Source organism: Talaromyces rugulosus, chromosome V (genome assembly GCF_013368755.1).
Source record: "Talaromyces rugulosus chromosome V, complete sequence".
Lineage (NCBI taxonomy): Eukaryota > Fungi > Ascomycota > Eurotiomycetes > Eurotiales > Trichocomaceae > Talaromyces > Talaromyces rugulosus.
Window position 1 is genome coordinate 5,303,137 of NC_049565.1, and position 17,137 is coordinate 5,320,273.

The 17,137-nt window shown below is 44.1% G+C and overlaps 4 protein-coding genes across 4 annotated transcripts; 3 read left to right on the top strand and 1 right to left on the bottom strand.

Moving 5' to 3' along the window:
* Positions 1-1,723: 1,723 nt before the first annotated feature.
* TRUGW13939_10349 (uncharacterized protein) lies at positions 1,724-4,026 on the bottom strand (the record flags this gene model as incomplete). Its single annotated transcript, XM_035493461.1, has 5 exons — positions 1,724-2,715; positions 2,776-3,134; positions 3,190-3,515; positions 3,567-3,774; positions 3,830-4,026. The coding sequence occupies 5 exons, from the start codon at positions 4,024-4,026 to the stop codon at positions 1,724-1,726; spliced, it is 2,082 nt and encodes a 693-aa protein (XP_035349354.1).
* Positions 4,027-9,137: 5,111 nt separating this feature from the next.
* Positions 9,138-11,066, top strand: TRUGW13939_10350 (uncharacterized protein; the record flags this gene model as incomplete). The annotated part of the gene is made up of 1 exon (XM_035493462.1): positions 9,138-11,066. One exon carries the CDS (start codon positions 9,138-9,140, stop codon positions 11,064-11,066), a length of 1,929 nt encoding a protein of 642 aa, XP_035349355.1.
* A 163-nt stretch (positions 11,067-11,229) lies between these two features.
* On the top strand, positions 11,230-14,006 carry TRUGW13939_10351 (uncharacterized protein; the record flags this gene model as incomplete). Its single annotated transcript, XM_035493463.1, has 2 exons — positions 11,230-12,284; positions 13,253-14,006. 2 exons carry the CDS (start codon positions 11,230-11,232, stop codon positions 14,004-14,006), a joined length of 1,809 nt encoding a protein of 602 aa, XP_035349356.1.
* A 67-nt stretch (positions 14,007-14,073) lies between these two features.
* Positions 14,074-15,096, top strand: TRUGW13939_10352 (uncharacterized protein; the record flags this gene model as incomplete). Its single annotated transcript, XM_035493464.1, has 1 exon — positions 14,074-15,096. The coding sequence occupies one exon, from the start codon at positions 14,074-14,076 to the stop codon at positions 15,094-15,096; it is 1,023 nt and encodes a 340-aa protein (XP_035349357.1).
* Positions 15,097-17,137: the final 2,041 nt, after the last annotated feature.

A 17,137-nucleotide genomic window follows, 5' to 3' on the forward strand; every position in this document is an offset into this window, starting at 1 on the left:
AGTGAAAAGTTGTTGCTTGTAGTTATAGATAGCCCTAGAACGACTCTATGCATATTCTGGGCAAGAGTCCAGGCAGAGACCTGGGAATTCCTCACATAGAATCCTGATCCTGATGCAGCCCAGCTAAGTCGTTGATTATTCCAGATGAAGATACCGAGGTAGTCTATAAATTGGTCTTTTTCGTCCGGTTTCGAAATTGAATAAACAGAAGAAGAGTCCATTGGAGGTTTATCCTATCTCCAAACAAGCTATGACATGAGCAAAATACTGGTGACTCGTAAATGGAGCATACAAGCGTGAATTATGTGGAAAGTTCATAAAATCACGAGTAACGCCTAGAACAAACTTCATCTCCTCAACTGGATTTGCTGAAAATCTTTTCCGTGAATACGGTTGAAAATTTGGTTCAATGCGTTAAAATTGTTGCTCTGTATTTAGAAAAGTCGCTGTGGTTTAGAAGACGGCATCCCTAACTCCATTATGATGCCAAACACTTCGCTCACACCATAAATTTCCCCACTAAATGGGAAACTGATGAGGCCAAACCGCAAACGGTGAGCCTGTTGCATGTTGCTGACCCAGTACCTCCAAAGATGACGGGGTTTAGGTGTCTATATTCAGAGACGAGGTTCCGTTTTCTGGTGTCAGATGATACTTTCAGGACTTCCGCATTAATTATGGTGGCGGAGTGCAGCAGACTTGCATGAAGCTGATATATATTTGTCTCCGACAGGGGCTGCAGAGCCTCATGGTGCATAACTGATTGATAATCAAGGAGTGTTGTTGAAGATATGCCGAAACAACCTCCATCAGTCGAAGCCTAATTTTTGAAATTTCTCCGCCACCACCGAGCTATTTGGCTCGGACTGTGTTTCAGGTTATTTACCAGCTCTCAAGGTATCATTCGATACCGAGAGAGCATGGTCTATTGGTTATATAATATGACCGCTACTTCTGCAAAATTTGTTCCGGTCTTACCTCACTAAGCAACCGCATTTGCGACCGGCGAACTTCGTTGTGATCACGATGATCACGACATGTGCAATCCTCTAAGACTGACCATAGCTCAAGTCTATTTCGCCACCGAAGGCACCAACACTGTCCAAATTTCTTGTCCGATCTCTGCTGATAATTCCATTTCTCTCTCCTATACAGATCCTTGACCTAGATCCTTGGCGACACCCGATATGGGGTTAGATCTGCGGCAGAACATTCTCCTATTCTGGACCAATACGCTGAGGTAAATACTCTAGAAGGTTCTATAACTTGGGGATCTCCAACGAGGGTTTGGTGGCCCACTGAGCTCCGCTATGACTCATCGCGCGCGGTGGGTGCGTGCACCCATTCTGGCCCGCATTACAAAACCGCTGAATCAGTTCCAACTTGGTTGCTGATAATTTCTTTTTGTAGTACATTTGGTATATTCACATCGACCTATCGCACTCCCAGGATGTTTGAAGGCTCCACTTGCTGTGAAGCACCTGTCGAGGAAGCACCTGTCGAGGAAACACCTGTCGAGGAACCTTCGAGTTAGGATCCTTACGAGAAACATCACCCGTTAATTGTTGGAATTAAATCAAGGAAACTATACGTTTCTGAAGCTTGTTACCACGCTGATTGCGCAGAAATAGGAGAATGAAGGAAAAAATATATCTGATCAATGCAAGTCATTTTTTTTTTCAGGTGTATTGAATGTTGAAAAATGATAGATATGGATTAACTACTATAAAATGAAACCATGCACTTTTGCAGAATGCACTTTGAACGCCATCTTCCCGTTAATAACGATCTTGGAGCACATGCGAGTATCAGGGCATGGAATTAAGTCACCCGAGCCATAGCCCCGGAGATGCCATCGATCCACATGTTTCTGAAGAGTGTATTTCCTTTTGTATTGACAGTCCTCTAGGGGAAGACCTTCTGCCAAACAGAAGAGGCATTGAAATTTCCCACACGTTAGTGGCTGATCACGCTTGATTTCTGGTTCTAGTTTGATAGAGCGGGTTGGACCATCTGCAACCTTGCTGGGTGATTCCTTCTGCGGCTGATGCTTTCGGAGCCGTGGTCGCTCTCTTCGTCTACACAACGCAGTCATATTGACCACAAACTCAACATGCAAGCCGAAGCCTTTGCGGTTCATAAACGTGGATGGGTCACGCAGTGCAACCTCCGCAATCTGGCGTCGTTCGGCCAGTCGGATCTCGGTCATCTCAATTTCTAAACTATCATCTTCATCGTCTGTGATCTCGCCATTTAATTGTCGCTGAATAGCTAGCACGGGAGCAACGGTATCATAGTCTTCCTGAGCCCGCTTGAGCAACGCTCGTTCTGTGGCTCGGATGGTACTGTCGAGCTGTCGTCGCACAGCCTGGTAGTCTCGATGGATCGGCTCTCCTTCCGCCATCTTGACGACGCCAAACGTCTCCTCGATCTGCATACAAAGTCTATCCCGAATAGAGGTCAACTCCAACACCTGGCGACTGTGACGGACCTCTTGTTTCTGTTCCAAGGTTAATTTTCTCGGGCGATTCGGGTCCCGGAATCGCTGGATGCGACTGGCTGCTTTCGCGGACTCATGGTCCGTTTCGCGCCCCCAGAAAGCGTCCTGCGTGCTATATCGTATTCGTCGAGAAAGATAATTCCGTTCAAAGATCCCTGATCCCATGGTGTGGTCCATCACCAAGTTGCGAACCGCCGCGTTCGAGTTGGGGTCATCTGTCGTCAATTAGTATCTCAGAGTCTGGTGAATCAGCCGTGGCGTGGCTGGTGTCTTACCATTTATGACATTCCCAAGGTTTTGCCGTAGAGAGTAGGTTGTCAAGGTATCCGTAAAGTCAAGGGCTTCACCAAGCCGCACCACCCATCCATGATACTGTCGGTATGTGAGACCGAGACGAGATGAGGTGCGCATACCGTGCGGTGTTTTGATCGCTCGTCGAAAGATGGGCACGTCCAGCATATCTCTGTTCCACGGGATGGTCTGATTCCAGCCATTTCTGGCTCGGAGGGAATACAACTCATCAGCACTGACCAGTTCGGGTACCCAGAAAGCCCCGTCGTCAAAGGCGAGGCTGCTGATGTGACTGACGATACAAAAAACCGGATTGTCATCGAGATTAAACGTGTACGTTTTTCTACCCTCATATAATGATAAGCCACTCAACACAAATGTATCCTGGCATGACTTACGGTCGCTGTCGCTTCTTACCAGACTTTGTTTTGGTCAGCTTCACCCCCAACTTCAGCTCGTGCTTCTTGGTTTTGCGATTCTTCTCCACGTACAGGCGAAGGTCACGATACGTGATTTGAAGCAATGCACCTGGCCGCGAGCCGGTGAACGCAGCCAAGAGAAGAATTGCCGCGACCTGCACTCGTTGTCGCTCGTTGGGAAAGACATTAATGTCGGAGGCCCAGAGATACTGGATCACCTGCACAAAGTCTTCCGCCTCCAACAGCTGAGGCTCTCGTTCGCTGGAGTCAAGATTGTATTCTTTGGTGAGAGTGCCTTGAATAAACTGTTTTCATGTCATTACTTAATCCATTCCATGACGGGCGAAGAACAGTACCACAAAAACTTGTTTCATAATCATCGGCTCGATGCGAAAATGCCACCATGTAATATGCAGTTGACTCAATTGCCGCCAGTACGTTGTCACTGCACTGGTTTTCTTGATGTTATAGACCTTCAGCATCCAATGAAGGAAGTTTTCAAGCCGAGCGATTTCGCATTGTCTCAGCGTCTCGCGAGGGTCCAACTGGAGGATGTCACAGTATCTGGTTTTATAAGTTAGTCATTATAATTAATAGGAAAAACAGAAGAACCACATACTCAGTAAACAGGGTCTCTATTCGGTTAATGTGTCCAATGGTGGTGTCGGCGTAAAGTGTTGTCTGATGAGGCTCCGACAAAGACTGGTCATACTTTTGCTGTAGAAAGTCTTTTGTGCAAATGTCGATCGAAGACAGACTTTCGTAAGAACCTCCAGATTGCAATGGAATAGTGCAAAGAGCCTTTCGACGACCCATATCGCGCTAAAAATGGAGAAATATAACAGATGAAGCAGGAAAGCATACCCGATAGAAACAATATAACGGGAAACGGGAGGCGGATGGGCGGGAGGAGGTATTTATGGGGAACTGAACAGGAACGAAACGCCATTGCGGAAATCAGTTGGGTGTGAATCCGTTTGAACATTTGTGCTCAACTGGAATTTGTGTACTCGCTTTAAGGTGATGCGGTTTTCCGAAGTCCAGAACCAGACACTGGAGCCTTGCACTAGCCCTAAATACAAGCAAGCCCCGGTTGTCAGCGCCTTGCCCCACTGACGAGCCGCTCACCTTCTTTAGGAAGTAGCATCACGCCGAAAAAACCAGAGTTCACCAGCTCTTTGAGGTCATAGCAGACGGGCAGGGCCTGAGAAGAGTAGCGTGAAAAGGCGAGAGCTGTGCCGTAGTTAACAAACTGGTGTGGAGGCTTTAAAGCGGCCAGGGAAGGGTGGGGGCCAGTTGGTGAAAACGTCGGCAAAAGCGGCGATGAATGTAGCCAAAAACGCCTACGCTTTCACCAGGACGGACATTTATGAAATAATATTCCTTAAGGAGTTCCTTTATATTGCCAAGGTCTTCTTTATCCAACTATTTATTCTTATAAGAAGGATATCCAAGCTATTTTACTAAGTACTTAGTTTGTCTGTAGTAGGTGCAATAGTTAATAATAGCTTTAATTTCCTATTCTTCTTTATCATCCATAATAATTGCTTATAGTTCCTATTCACTTTCTTTTCTTCTTTATAGATAATATGGTTCTAATAAAGAGACATAGAAAACAGGATAAATTCAATATCAATTTACTGGTAGCTAGAGTTAGTAAGCTTGCTTTTCTATTCTTTTAATAACCTTAAAGCTTTCTTTATATAGAAAGTCAAGCTTTTTATTTGGCTTAAAGGATTTGAGGTTTTTTATAGATAACAGCATCTAGTTACCTATAGTGTACTCTTTTAGTTAGTGATATTTATTGTAATAAATAGCTTGTATCTAGATTACTTCTTTAAAATAAAGCTTTATCTACTCTCTAATTTCTTTTAATTTCTCAACACGCTCTTATGTTAATTGAACTATAGAAAATTCAATATAGTTATCAAAGAAAGGTTTCAGATTAAAGCTAATTAGGTCTCTAAGTAGGATTATCCTAGTACTTATATATTTTAAGTTATTATAAGTAAACTAAGCTACTAACAAATATTATATCTAGTTATTCTATCACTGATTCGTATAGCAGTATAGATAGTATTCTATAATTTGGTTTAATCTCTCTGTCTGACTGTCTGTCTATAGATAAAAAGCAGTACTTAATTATTATTTAATTCTGAACTGATATATCAGTTCAGACTAGAATCTACTAGTAAAAAGTGATCCTTAGTCAGTAATAATGCTATCTAGATAACTATAGATATTAAAAACTCTCTTAGTTATTATATCTACAAGTTTTTCAGTATTAATACTCTTTTTACAAGGAATATAGGTGCCTAGCTTAATAAAATAGTTGATAATGACTAATATAAAGTTATAAACTTTTTTCTGAAGTCTACTTAGAAGCAGGTCTATAACAAAGTCCATAGATAAGCTTTTACTCAGTCCTGAAGAGACTAATAATAATTATAATTAATTATAAGATTAATACTTTTATATCTTTATAAACTGATATATCTTACAAGTATGAATATACTTATCTATATCTTAGTCTATTCTAGGCTAATAATACTTTTAATTTATTAAGTTAAGAGTTTTTACAACACTAAAATGACCTATATATAGATAGTTATAATACAATTTTATAAGTTTATTCTATAAAGCTATATCCTTTAGTATATATATCTTCTTATAGTAATATAAAAGACTGTTCTTAATACTTTAAGCTATCTTTAAATCCTTGACTCAGTTCCTAGTTACCTTTAAGTCATTTTCGACTTGGTTTCTAGATAGGTTCTTAATTATTTTCAAATTATTTTTAACTTAGTTCTTAGATAAGTCCATTAATTTAGATTTAGAAATTCTATCTACTAGAACCATCTTCTACTAAAAAAAGACATCCCCTTCCTATAGTTTCTATATTAAATCTACAGTTAATAGTATCAAAGAGCCAAAAATATTCTTAACTTACATTACTCTAAGTGCAAATCTTCTCTAGCAATAATAGGCTTCAGAAATCTAATCATCTATATATAAATCTGTACTGAGGCTCTTCTCTTAAAATAAGCTTACCCTACTGGGACTATTCTCTAAAGATATCAAGCTTACCAGCCTTATACCAGACTTCAATACATTCAATTTTAATTTATATTATAAAGTTAGTAATAATCTAACATCTTCTTCTCTCTCTCTATCTTCAAAAAAGTCCAGGCGTCGGGATAGAACGTTTAAAGGATTCTTTACCCCAGGCTTATATTTAATCTCGAAATCATAAGCTACTAAAAGCTAAGCCTATCTAGCCTGCTTTACATTCAATTTCTTCGTAGTGAAGAAGTAAGTTAAATTATTATGGTCTGTCTGCACCCTAATAGGATACTTACTATCTTCAAGATAGTAATGCTATTTCTAGAAAGCAAATATAATTACTCCTAATTCCTAGTCATATATTAGCCAATAATATTTTATCTTGCTGTACTTTTAGCTTAAGAAAACAACTAGATACTAATATACTTAATTTCTAGTTAATTCTGAGTCAGAGCCAACCTAGGTCCTAATAAGATCCAAATTAGAGCCTAGTTACAGAAGTATAGCTCCTCTTCCAACCTTTAAGACATCTATAATAATCTTAATTCTTTTCTCTGAATCAAAGTATCTTACTATTAAAAGACTTTTAAAAGTGTTATAAAGCTCTTTAAAAGCCTTCTTTACTTCTAAAATCAGTTTAAACCTATAAATCCCTATTTTAGGATCTCTTTTAAATATCTTAGACAGCAGTACTATTATAGTTAAAAAGCTTCTTATAAATTTTCTAAAGAACCCAGTAAAGCCTAAGAAAACTTGGATCTCTTTTACAGACTTTGGTTCAGACCAGTTCCGAATAACTTCAATTTGTTTGGTGTCTATTGAAGTTCTTTACTCGTTAATAATATAGCCTAGGAATTTTATCCTCTGTTGATAGAAACTATATTTTAAAGTTTTTATATATAGCTAGTAGTTTTTAAGCCTCTGTAGAATCTGTTTAATATACTTTACATATTCTTCTTCTAATTATAAATAAATCAGGATATTATTAAAATAAATAATTATAAAATTATTAATAAGGCCTTTCAAGGCATCATGAATATAAGATTGAAAGGTCATAGGGGCATTAGTCAACCCAAATAGTATAACTAAATACTTATAGTGTCCATACCAAGTTTAGAAAGCCATTTTCTACTCGTCTCCGTGCTTAATTCTTATCCAGTGATATGCATCCTAGAGATCAATCTTAGTAAAGTATTTAGATCCCGTCAATCAGTCCAGCATCTTGTTTATCCTTGGTAGGGGATAATAGTTTTTAACTATAATCTTATTAAGACTATGGTAATCTATGTAGATATATAAAAAGCTGTCTACTTTTTTTGTAAATAAAATAGATATATTGGCTGGGCTTGTTGATTCTCAGATCTAATTTTTCTACTGTATCTCTTCTAGGTATATATATAGGTGTTCTAGTTCTTTCACTAAGTATAGATAAAGGGGTCTATAAGGAGGGCCTTTTACATCTGGTTGTAATATAATCTTATAATTAATATTCTTAGAAGGCAGGGTTGCCGCTTCTTTTTTTAAGAATATATTGGTGTACTTATTATAAATGTCTAGAAGTTTTTCTTTTTTTAATTTAACTGTTTCTATAGATAGAAAGAATATAGTCACTGTTTTTACTAGCAGTCCAAAGTGTTAAGGCATCTTAATTTTAATCTTAATAGATAATTCTTTATTTTTTTAAAATTACTACTTTTGTCTGCATTAGGTAAGAATCATAGGATCTTTGTTCTAAAGCTAGGTCTTCTCTAGAATAGCTTCAAATCCGGTTATATTGATTACATAGAACTGTAGAGAATAGGTCTTTTTTTTCCCCTTTATATTGGTAACTGTGGTGTCAAGGTTGAGAATAGTAAAGCAAGTAATGACTTGCCTGTCAATAAATTTAATAGATTATTCTAGATTCTAAATTAGCTTCTAGCTAGCTTTAAGTAAGAATCTATATAATATAAAATTTTTATCTACTTTAGTGTTAAGTATAATAATTATCTCAGATCTTACTTTAAAAAGATTTAATTTTATATAAATTAATATAGTAAAGTTCTTTAAGTCTTTCTTCTTCTTTAAACTGGCAATTATAGGCAGTCTTTATTAAGTTTACTTTTTATCAGACTATTTCTCAGTCTCTTTTTCCTTTTTTATATGGATAGCGTTTAGCTTTAGAGATAAAATTAGATTCTTTTTAATAGTTTTAGTAGCTTTGTATTTAATGGTATAATAATTAGTATAATTATAATAATAATAGATTATTATTAACTTATCTTTATTTTTTAAGAAGAATTTCTATTTCTTTTAAGATTTCTTTTAGTTATTATGGTTTAATCTATTTTTTTATTTTTGAGTCAGCTTTAAATCAGAACCTTCTTAGTTCTAAGTTAGACCTTAGTTTTTAAAGTGATTATTATTCTTATTTTTAGCTTTTCTTTTTAATTTCTGCTTTTGCTTCTTGATTTAATACAATTGTTAAGTGGTAGTAATTAGGTCTAAAAGCTTTGCTAAGAGAGTATTTATTTTTATAATATCTAAATAGATCTTTGGCAACAGCTTTGCTAGGAAGATTTGATATTTGAAGAGGTTTTTAGTTAGTAGAAGTCCGCCACTTCCTTTTCTCGTTTTCTTATAGAGGATCGAGAATTTGAAATAAAAAGTTTTAGAGTCTTGTCTATTTAACTGTGTTAGGCTTAATAAAGCTATAGCACTGTTGATTTTTTAGTTCTAAGAAGATTCAATCTGGTCTTTTAACTAGGTTTAGAAATTGTTAAAGGTAAAAGATTGTAAGTTAATTAAATTTTTCTTCTCTTTCTATTAGATGCAGTAACTTTGAAACCCGCCGGGAAAATCAAAAATCAACCTTTTGAAATTCAATGCTACTGGAAGGCATCCAGGGCTTCGCTATGGCCCCTGGACTCCCCAATATCGACAACCACCCCCTAGACCCAGGGGGGCAGGCGCTAGGTCTGGTGAACCCCGTAGGGGCCTATATAGGCACCCCAGCGGGGACAGCACCACCAGCGCCCCCCGAGGCAAGTGCAACAGTCCCTCAGAGCGAGGGCTTCTTGCCTAGCCTGGAAATCAACCCTAGGGAGTTGTTTCCCCCCCTAAGCAGCGTGCCAGGCTCCCAGGAAGCACCTAAAACTCTAGGGAAGAGACTACAGGAACACAGCCCTGACGGGGCAGAAAGAGCCCCCATGAAGGCCCTAATCGGCCCAGCCTACAAGGACATGGAACAGGCCTTATTAGGCCACTTTGCAAGCAGCAATAGCGCGCTGCACGCGGAGATGGCCGCTATGAAGGCCTATATGACCTCTCTGGTAGAGGCTATGGAGCAGCGCCTCACAGGCCAATTGGGCGCTCTGGAGCGCCGTTTCTCAACCCTAGAAGCTCAACAGGCCTCCCCGAACGCCCCAAACCACCCTCTAAAGCCCCTATCGTCAGGGGGCGACCGCCAGGGCCCACGACAGCCTCTGCCATCCCAGGGGACGACGTTTGCAGAGGTCGCCCATGGCCCCCAAGCTAACCCGAATAGGGCCGCTAAGCCCATAGAGCCACGCAGAGCCTCACCCCCGATATCAAAACCACCCCCTGGGGTGAAGCCCGCAGCAGGCCCCCAGTGGGCCGATATAGCGGCCAGCAATGCCCAGGAGTGGCAAATCGTTACAAAAAAACGGGCTTACTCCCCGAACCAGCCCCCAAAAGTCCAAATGGACCCAGGGAGCCTGAAGCCTATTCGCGGAAGCAACAAGGGAGACCGCAGGCTTATATTTAGGCGTGAAAATGGCCGCACCGCCCCTAGAAAGTCTAAAGCCGATGTCATCTTGCAGCTTAACCGCTGCCTAGCCCAGGCAGGCTTCCCGAACTTCGCCAGGGTAATAGACGCCAATTCACCGAATCAGGGGCTATCTCAGCCTATTGGACCAAGGAAGCACGTAGGCTCGCTATTACCAGCCTATAAGGACCTATTAGTGGCTGCCTGCCACCGGGTCGACCCCGCAGTCATCTCAGTGGAAGCAGACCAACAGTGGCACAAGATTAAGGTGCATGCGGTGCCGGTAGCCCGCTATAGCGCCTCAGGGCTAGGCCTAGCCAGGGAAGAAATTGAATTAGGGGGCACATGCACCCTAATGAGAAACCCTACCTGGATCAAGCCGATAGCGGCTATCCAGACTAATAAGCAGCGTTTCTCTACTATCGTTATAACAGTAGGAGGCCTAGATGACGCCCGCAGGCTACTCGCCCGGGGCGTACGCTTCGGGGGCAACAGGCACCCTACCAGCCCCTATCACGAAGTGGGTAAAGACACCGTTTGCACCCGATGCTGCGGCATTGGCCACCGAACTTATAGAGGCTGCGGCACCCGACCACCACTCTGCACCGTGTGTGCTGGCGCCCATGAAGCCCAAGAGCACACCTGCAACGTGCTAGACTGCAGGGCCCAAACAGGCCACCCATGCCTGCATGCACCCACTAAATGCGGCAACTGTGGGGGGAAGCACCAGGCTGATTCCCCGGGGTGCCCCAAGCTTCGGGAGGCCCGCCGGCGACTCCATAAGCGCTTCCCTGGCGTAGAGGTCGTTATGCCCCCTCCCCCCCCTGAATGGACCGAATGGGAAGGCGTTGCTGAGGAGGCTTCTCCCCCAACCACTACCCAGGACGCCCCCCAAGCCCCAAAGCTTAGGGAGGTCGATGACGCTATGGAAGATGCCCCAGGGACATCACCCCTACCGTACTCATCCCCGTGTCCAACACCAACGCCTGGAGCTGCAGCCCCTATTAATGTTGATTATTCAACATAATTGCGGCCGTACCTACCCCGCAACCTTAGGGGCTCTAGAAGCGGGGATAGAGCGGCAAATAGGCATTATATGCCTGCAAGAGCCTTATATTGCTTATGACTTCTCTCACCCAGGCTATCTGCTGTACTGGCCAGGGGGGGAGAAGCGGGATCAACGGGTGCTTATGGCCATCCGTAAAGACCTTATAGGGGCGGTTAGGGTCGAGAACCGCACTGATTTAGTAGACCACCCCTATTTACAGGCCCTGGACATATGGGAAGCACCAATAATTAGCGGGCATGCCCCCCGACGCACTAGAATAGTCAACTGCTATGATGTGTGGATTGGGGCCAGTTACCGGTGGCAAGGGGCCTTCCCTAGACGACGCCGGGCCATCGAGGACGCAGACTGGGACCTGCTTATAGTGGGTAGGTGCCTATTAGTGGGTGATTTCAACGCCCATAGCCCTTCGTGGAACCCACTGGCCAAGGGCCGGGTTAACGCTGAGCCCTTGGAACAGCTTATAGAGCGGCACTCACTATATGTTAATAACCCACTGGGGGAGGCCACACGCTATAAGAAGACCGAGGGGGTGTCAATTATTGATTTAGCGTTATCCTCGCCAACCCTAGGGCCTCTGCAAGCCTGGGAGGTGGATAAGGATAAGCCTACAACATCTGACCATGAGCTTATCGTCCTAGCCTGGGAAGCCCTAGAACCCCCCCCAGGAGGAATCTCCGGGGAGATTACTGGGTGGCAGATAGAAGCTCTGCAGGTAAACGAGGAAGCCCTAAAGCTGGCCACAGCAGCTTGGGCCTCAGAGGCTGTAGGCCACCCCCCTCTTAGTGATCAATGCACCGAGGAAGACCTTGCTAGAGAGGCCAATTGGGTGCAGGACACCCTAACCAGCGTACTCGATAGGCATGCCAAAGCAGTACGGCTTTGTGCACGCTCTAAGCGGTGGTGGAAGCCAGAGCTGCGGCAAGCCCGGAGCTTATGGGCTGCAGCCCGCAAGCGGTGGCAGGCCCATGCCTGTACCGACACCGAATTCAAGGCTGCAAGAACCGCTTATTACCATGAAATAAAGGCGGCTAAAAGGACCTGCTGGGAGGTCTTCCTTGCTGAGGGAGGCCCTGGGGGGAAGGAAGAGTGGAAAAAAGGTTCGAACCCCACTGGGAACCCTTTTCCCAAAGGCCCTAGGGATGGCCTGGAAAAGCCTTCTCCAGGAGATCCTAATAGGTGTTGGATAGCCCTACAGTACACTAAGCCACGGACTAATCCCACCACCCCAGCACTCCAAGGCCCGGATCTAGGGGCTCCCCCTGCCACTACCATGGCCGATAAAGAAGCCCTAATCAGGGAAATGGCATTTCCTAACGCCCCCCGTAGCTCCCCTCCTGGGGAGCTGCCAGGTGGACAGGCCCACATGCTTATAACGCCAGAGCGGGTGCATCAGGCCCTATTCAGCCAGAGCATTAAGAAAGCTCCGGGGGCCGACAGGCTCAATTTTAAAGCATGCCGGCTACTCTGGGCACTAGACTCACCCCGAATCATAGGGATGGCTAGGCAGTGCTTTCGGCTTGGGGTGCACCCAGGGGCCTGGAAGACCGCTAAAGGCATCCTACTTCGGAAGCCAGGGAAGCCTGATTACACCCAGGTGAAGGCCTGGAGGGTGATAAGCTTGCTTAGCTGCCTGGGCAAGGTTGTTGAGAAGCTGGCTGCAGGCCTTATAGCGGACTGGTGTGAGGCCCAGGGGGCTTTACACCCTGGACAAATGGGGTGCAGGCGGGGCCGTGGGGCTATTGACGCGGTGGCCTGCCTCGTGCAAACAGTGCACGAGGGATGGACTCAAAAGCTTCTCACAGGCACTATCTTTATTGACGTTATGGGGCCTTCGACCATGTTGACCCCTATAAGCTTAGTGAGGCTATGGAAGCTGCAGGCCTGGATAATGACCTTATAAGGTGGACCTTATCCTTCCTTACAAATAGAAGGGTCAGCCTCGTAATTGACGGTTATAAAGCCCCTGAACAGCCTATTGACTCAGGGCTGCCCCAGGGCTCACCGGTCTCCCCAATCCTCTTTCTTATCTATATCCGGGGTGTGTTTCAGGCTATGGAACAGCAGGTGCCAGGGATCAAGGCCCTGTCCTATGCCGATGACATAGGCCTGGTAGCCCAGGGAAGCTCGGTCTCTGAGATCTGCAGGCAGCTAGAAGCAGCGGCAAAAGCTGCTATTGAGTGGGGACTGGCAAATAGCGTCAAATTCGACCCTAAAAAGACAGAGGCCATCCTATTCTCTAGGGCCACCAGCAGGGAACATAAAAATCAGGTCCAGGAAGCTAGGGTGCAGGTAGGAGACGCTTTAGTGGCATTCTCCCCAACAGCCATCCGGTGGTTAGGGGTCTTACTAGATCCAAAGCTTACCCTCAAAGCCCACTATAAGTACCGCCTGCAAAAAGGTCAAAATACTGAAAGACGAGTGCGGGCACTGTGCAAGGCCCAGGGGCTCCCCCCAGGCCTGGCATGGCGAATCCAAAAGGCCACCGCGCAGTCAGTGGCGCTTTATGGGGCCGAGCTTTGGTGGCATGGGCAAAAGAACTGCCTAGAAGGACTGCAGGGCCTAATTAATAACCAGGCCCGGGCAGTCACAGGCATGCTGAAGTCCACCCCATTAGGACCGCTTATAAGGGAGGCAGCTTTGGAACCAGCAGAGGCCCTATTAGATAGTAAACAGCGGCGGTATGCCCTGAGACTCCTAGGACTTCCCCAGGGGCATCCAGCAGCAGAAATACTCCCCATAACGCTTAGGGAGGGAGACGCCCATGCACAGCCTGGAGAGCAGCCGCTAGAAGACCGAGCTTGGGCAACACCAACCCGCCGAGGCCCCTGGAAGCTGGGCATGGGCCTGGCCCGCAGGCTACGAGAGGCCTTGACCGCCGACCCCCCTCCAGGGCTTTGAGCGTACAATAGAGCCTGGTAATAGGTCTATACCACTAGATTTCAGGATAGACTCCCCTGAAACCGCTATGCAATTAGCCTCAGACCCCCTAAGTGGGATAGGGAACACTGACCTTTACTCAGACGGTTCCAGGTTAGACGATCAGCGCGTAGGCGCTGCGGTAGCTTATAAGCCACTTATTGGCCCCTGGAGGTCGCGCCTAGCTCCCCTGGGCGCAGGCTTCGAAGTCTTTGATGCAGAACTAATAGGAGTAGTCGAAGCCCTAGAGTGGGCGCTGGCAGAGAATCTTAGAGGGCCAATTAGGGTGTTTCTCGATGCTCAAGCCGCTATAGGCAGGCTTCAGCATACCCAGCCAGGCCCTGGCCAAGCCCTGGCGCTGCGGGCACATGATCTAGCCAAGGAACTGCAGGCCACCGGCCGCAGGGTTACTATATGCTGGGTGCCAGGCCATAAGGGGGTCCCAGGCAACGAAGAGGCCGATAAAGCCGCCAAGAAAGCTGCGGGGAAGCCCCGAACAGGCAAATACTCGGGCATCTCACTGGCACATGCTCAACGGGCCTGTACCGAAGCTTATAGAGCTGCCAGGGCCAACTGGCTTGCTGCAAAGCTTGCAAAGCGTGCCCAGCGGGCAAGCCAGGCCTACTATCCCCCCCGGGGATGGAAGCTTGACCCAATGTTGGCGAACACCCCCAAGCACCTAGCGCGGCGATATTACCAGTTCAAGACTGGCCACGCACCAATTGGGGCCTATTTGCACCGAATTAAGGCCCGAGACTTCCCTAATTGCTTGGGGTGCTCTAGGGGGACTGAGACGGTAAGACACCTTCTTACAAACTGTCGACAGTGGTGCCACCAGCGGGAAAAACTATATGCCGGCTTGGCCGAAGCGGGGGTAAAGGCCCTGCAGGATAGCGAGCAGTGCCCCGAAGCACGCCTATTCCAGGACCCAAAGGCCACTACAGCGCTGCTGGCGTTTATAGGGGCCATTAGGGAGCGAGAGGATAACCAACAGGCCTGGGAGCAGGCCTATAAGACTGATAATTGGGGCATTGAGGCCCTGGATGAGGGAGAGCGAGAGGGGGAAGGATAGCGGGCAGGGGCGGCCCGCTATTGTAGGCAACGCCCAAACGTTAGTGGCCATAAGGAGGGGGTAGTGGTTGCCACCCACTATAAGCCCCCGAATCGTCCTGCGCATATAAGTGGCTTGGGGCGAGGAAAGTGCAAGATACCTTGAAAGCATGGATCCAATGGGGGTAGAGGCACCGGTTTATAGGGGGCAACCCCTATAAGCAGGCCTAATCCACACGAATCGCTGTCTGTCATAGCCTAGGGCTCGGTATAGACGTTAAATTTGATTAAATAAATAAATAAATAAATATTAGATGCAGTGGTCTTCATCAAACTAAGTGGCAGTATATTAGACTTTATTTATTTTATCGAGGTAGGACCAGGGACAACTTAAGATATTATTTTCTATGTCTTTAATCTATTCCTTGAATTCCTTAATTGATTTTAAAGCGAAGCGCTTGGGGTCTAGAACCTTGGTATTATAACATTCACTGATAGTTGCGTACAATGGTCCAGTGGTTCTAAGTCTTTGTATAAGGGTCTGCAGTATATCTATAGTTATATTAATTTATGGAACAGCTTGTAGAGGTAAATCTTCGGAAGTTGTATTCTGTGTTGGTTTAGTATTGGTATAATCCTGAGCTTCTTTCTTTTTGTATATAAATCCTGGGTTAGGAACTAGAACAGTTCCTGGTTTATTTAGTGTTGGAGAAGTCATGTCTTGTGTAGTCATTATTATCTTGGAGTCGATTTGGATCCTTGTGGAAGTGGTTTATAATGTAAAGTGGGTGGTATCTGAAAGACTTATATATGAGGGAGTTGGAATCTACTGGGCTCCGAGGGGGTTCTTATTAGGAGTCGAGGCAGTATATAAAGTAAATAGAGATGGGTTATATTAATATAGAATAAACCGCTTGAGCTCCTTTATCCTGGGGGATGAGGTCTTAAGCTTATAAGCCTGATCTAGATGAGATCCTACTTCCTAACAGGGTTATATTCACTGAGTATGAGGGGTAGATGCATCTTTTATGGTGTATCAACTCAACCTGCGGAGGATATGCAGGCCTTTGTAAGCCGGATCGGCATCCCCGAGCCTGGCACTTCACAAGCGACAAATACATTGAGAGTAGACATCAACATCCTAACTGTGCAGTATGTAATCTATATTGATATACTAAGTATATTACAGGATTATAGCTAGGAAAATAGATATACTAGACAGGATAGATAGAACAGTGAAGCAGTAATCATTGTACCACAGACAGCCTAGAGAGTAGAGATATAGATAGAGATAGTAAGAATATAGACAGTAGAAGAATAAAAAAGCAATACAGTAATATTTCTAAGAGTTAGAATGCCAATAGGTAATATTAAATAGATATTTAGATTTATATAACTAGCATAAGGGATATATAGCTAATAAGGCGGTATATAATTAGTGCTAGACACTAAAGCAGCTATTTATATCCAAACTAAGATCAAAGCCAATACTAATAATATAGGTAATCCAAGAACAATTAAAGTGGCAAATAGCCTAATAGAGGTAGTCTATGCACGCGTAGACAGTGATTGAGGTTAATACATTAGAATGGCAGTTAATAGCATAAACACAGTGATGTCCTATATATTCTATGGCCACAGCGGATCCCTAGATATTCATACATTGGATTGAGCATTGCCAGTAGACTAATATAGATGAAGTATAGTAAGAGATTACAATAATAACCTAAATGATGTATGATAAGCAGAAATATATCCTATATTTATGTTATTTTCTATTATCAATAGATAATGCCCGTACTAGTAGGGGCATTTAATTTTATTAGCAATTGCTAGCGCCATGCTAGGTAAATAGGAGTAAGGACATTTTTATTATTACCTATACTCTTTATACCTGTAATTCAGTAGGGGTAGTAGTTCAAATTTAGATTAAAAATATTTAATACCGCTATCAAGATGGTATATTAGTTTGAATATATTTGAGTGATTGGTTTGGTTGTTATAAGTTGTTAAAAATTATTAAGATTATTTTTTGATGTAGTTAGGATTTGGGAATGTTATAC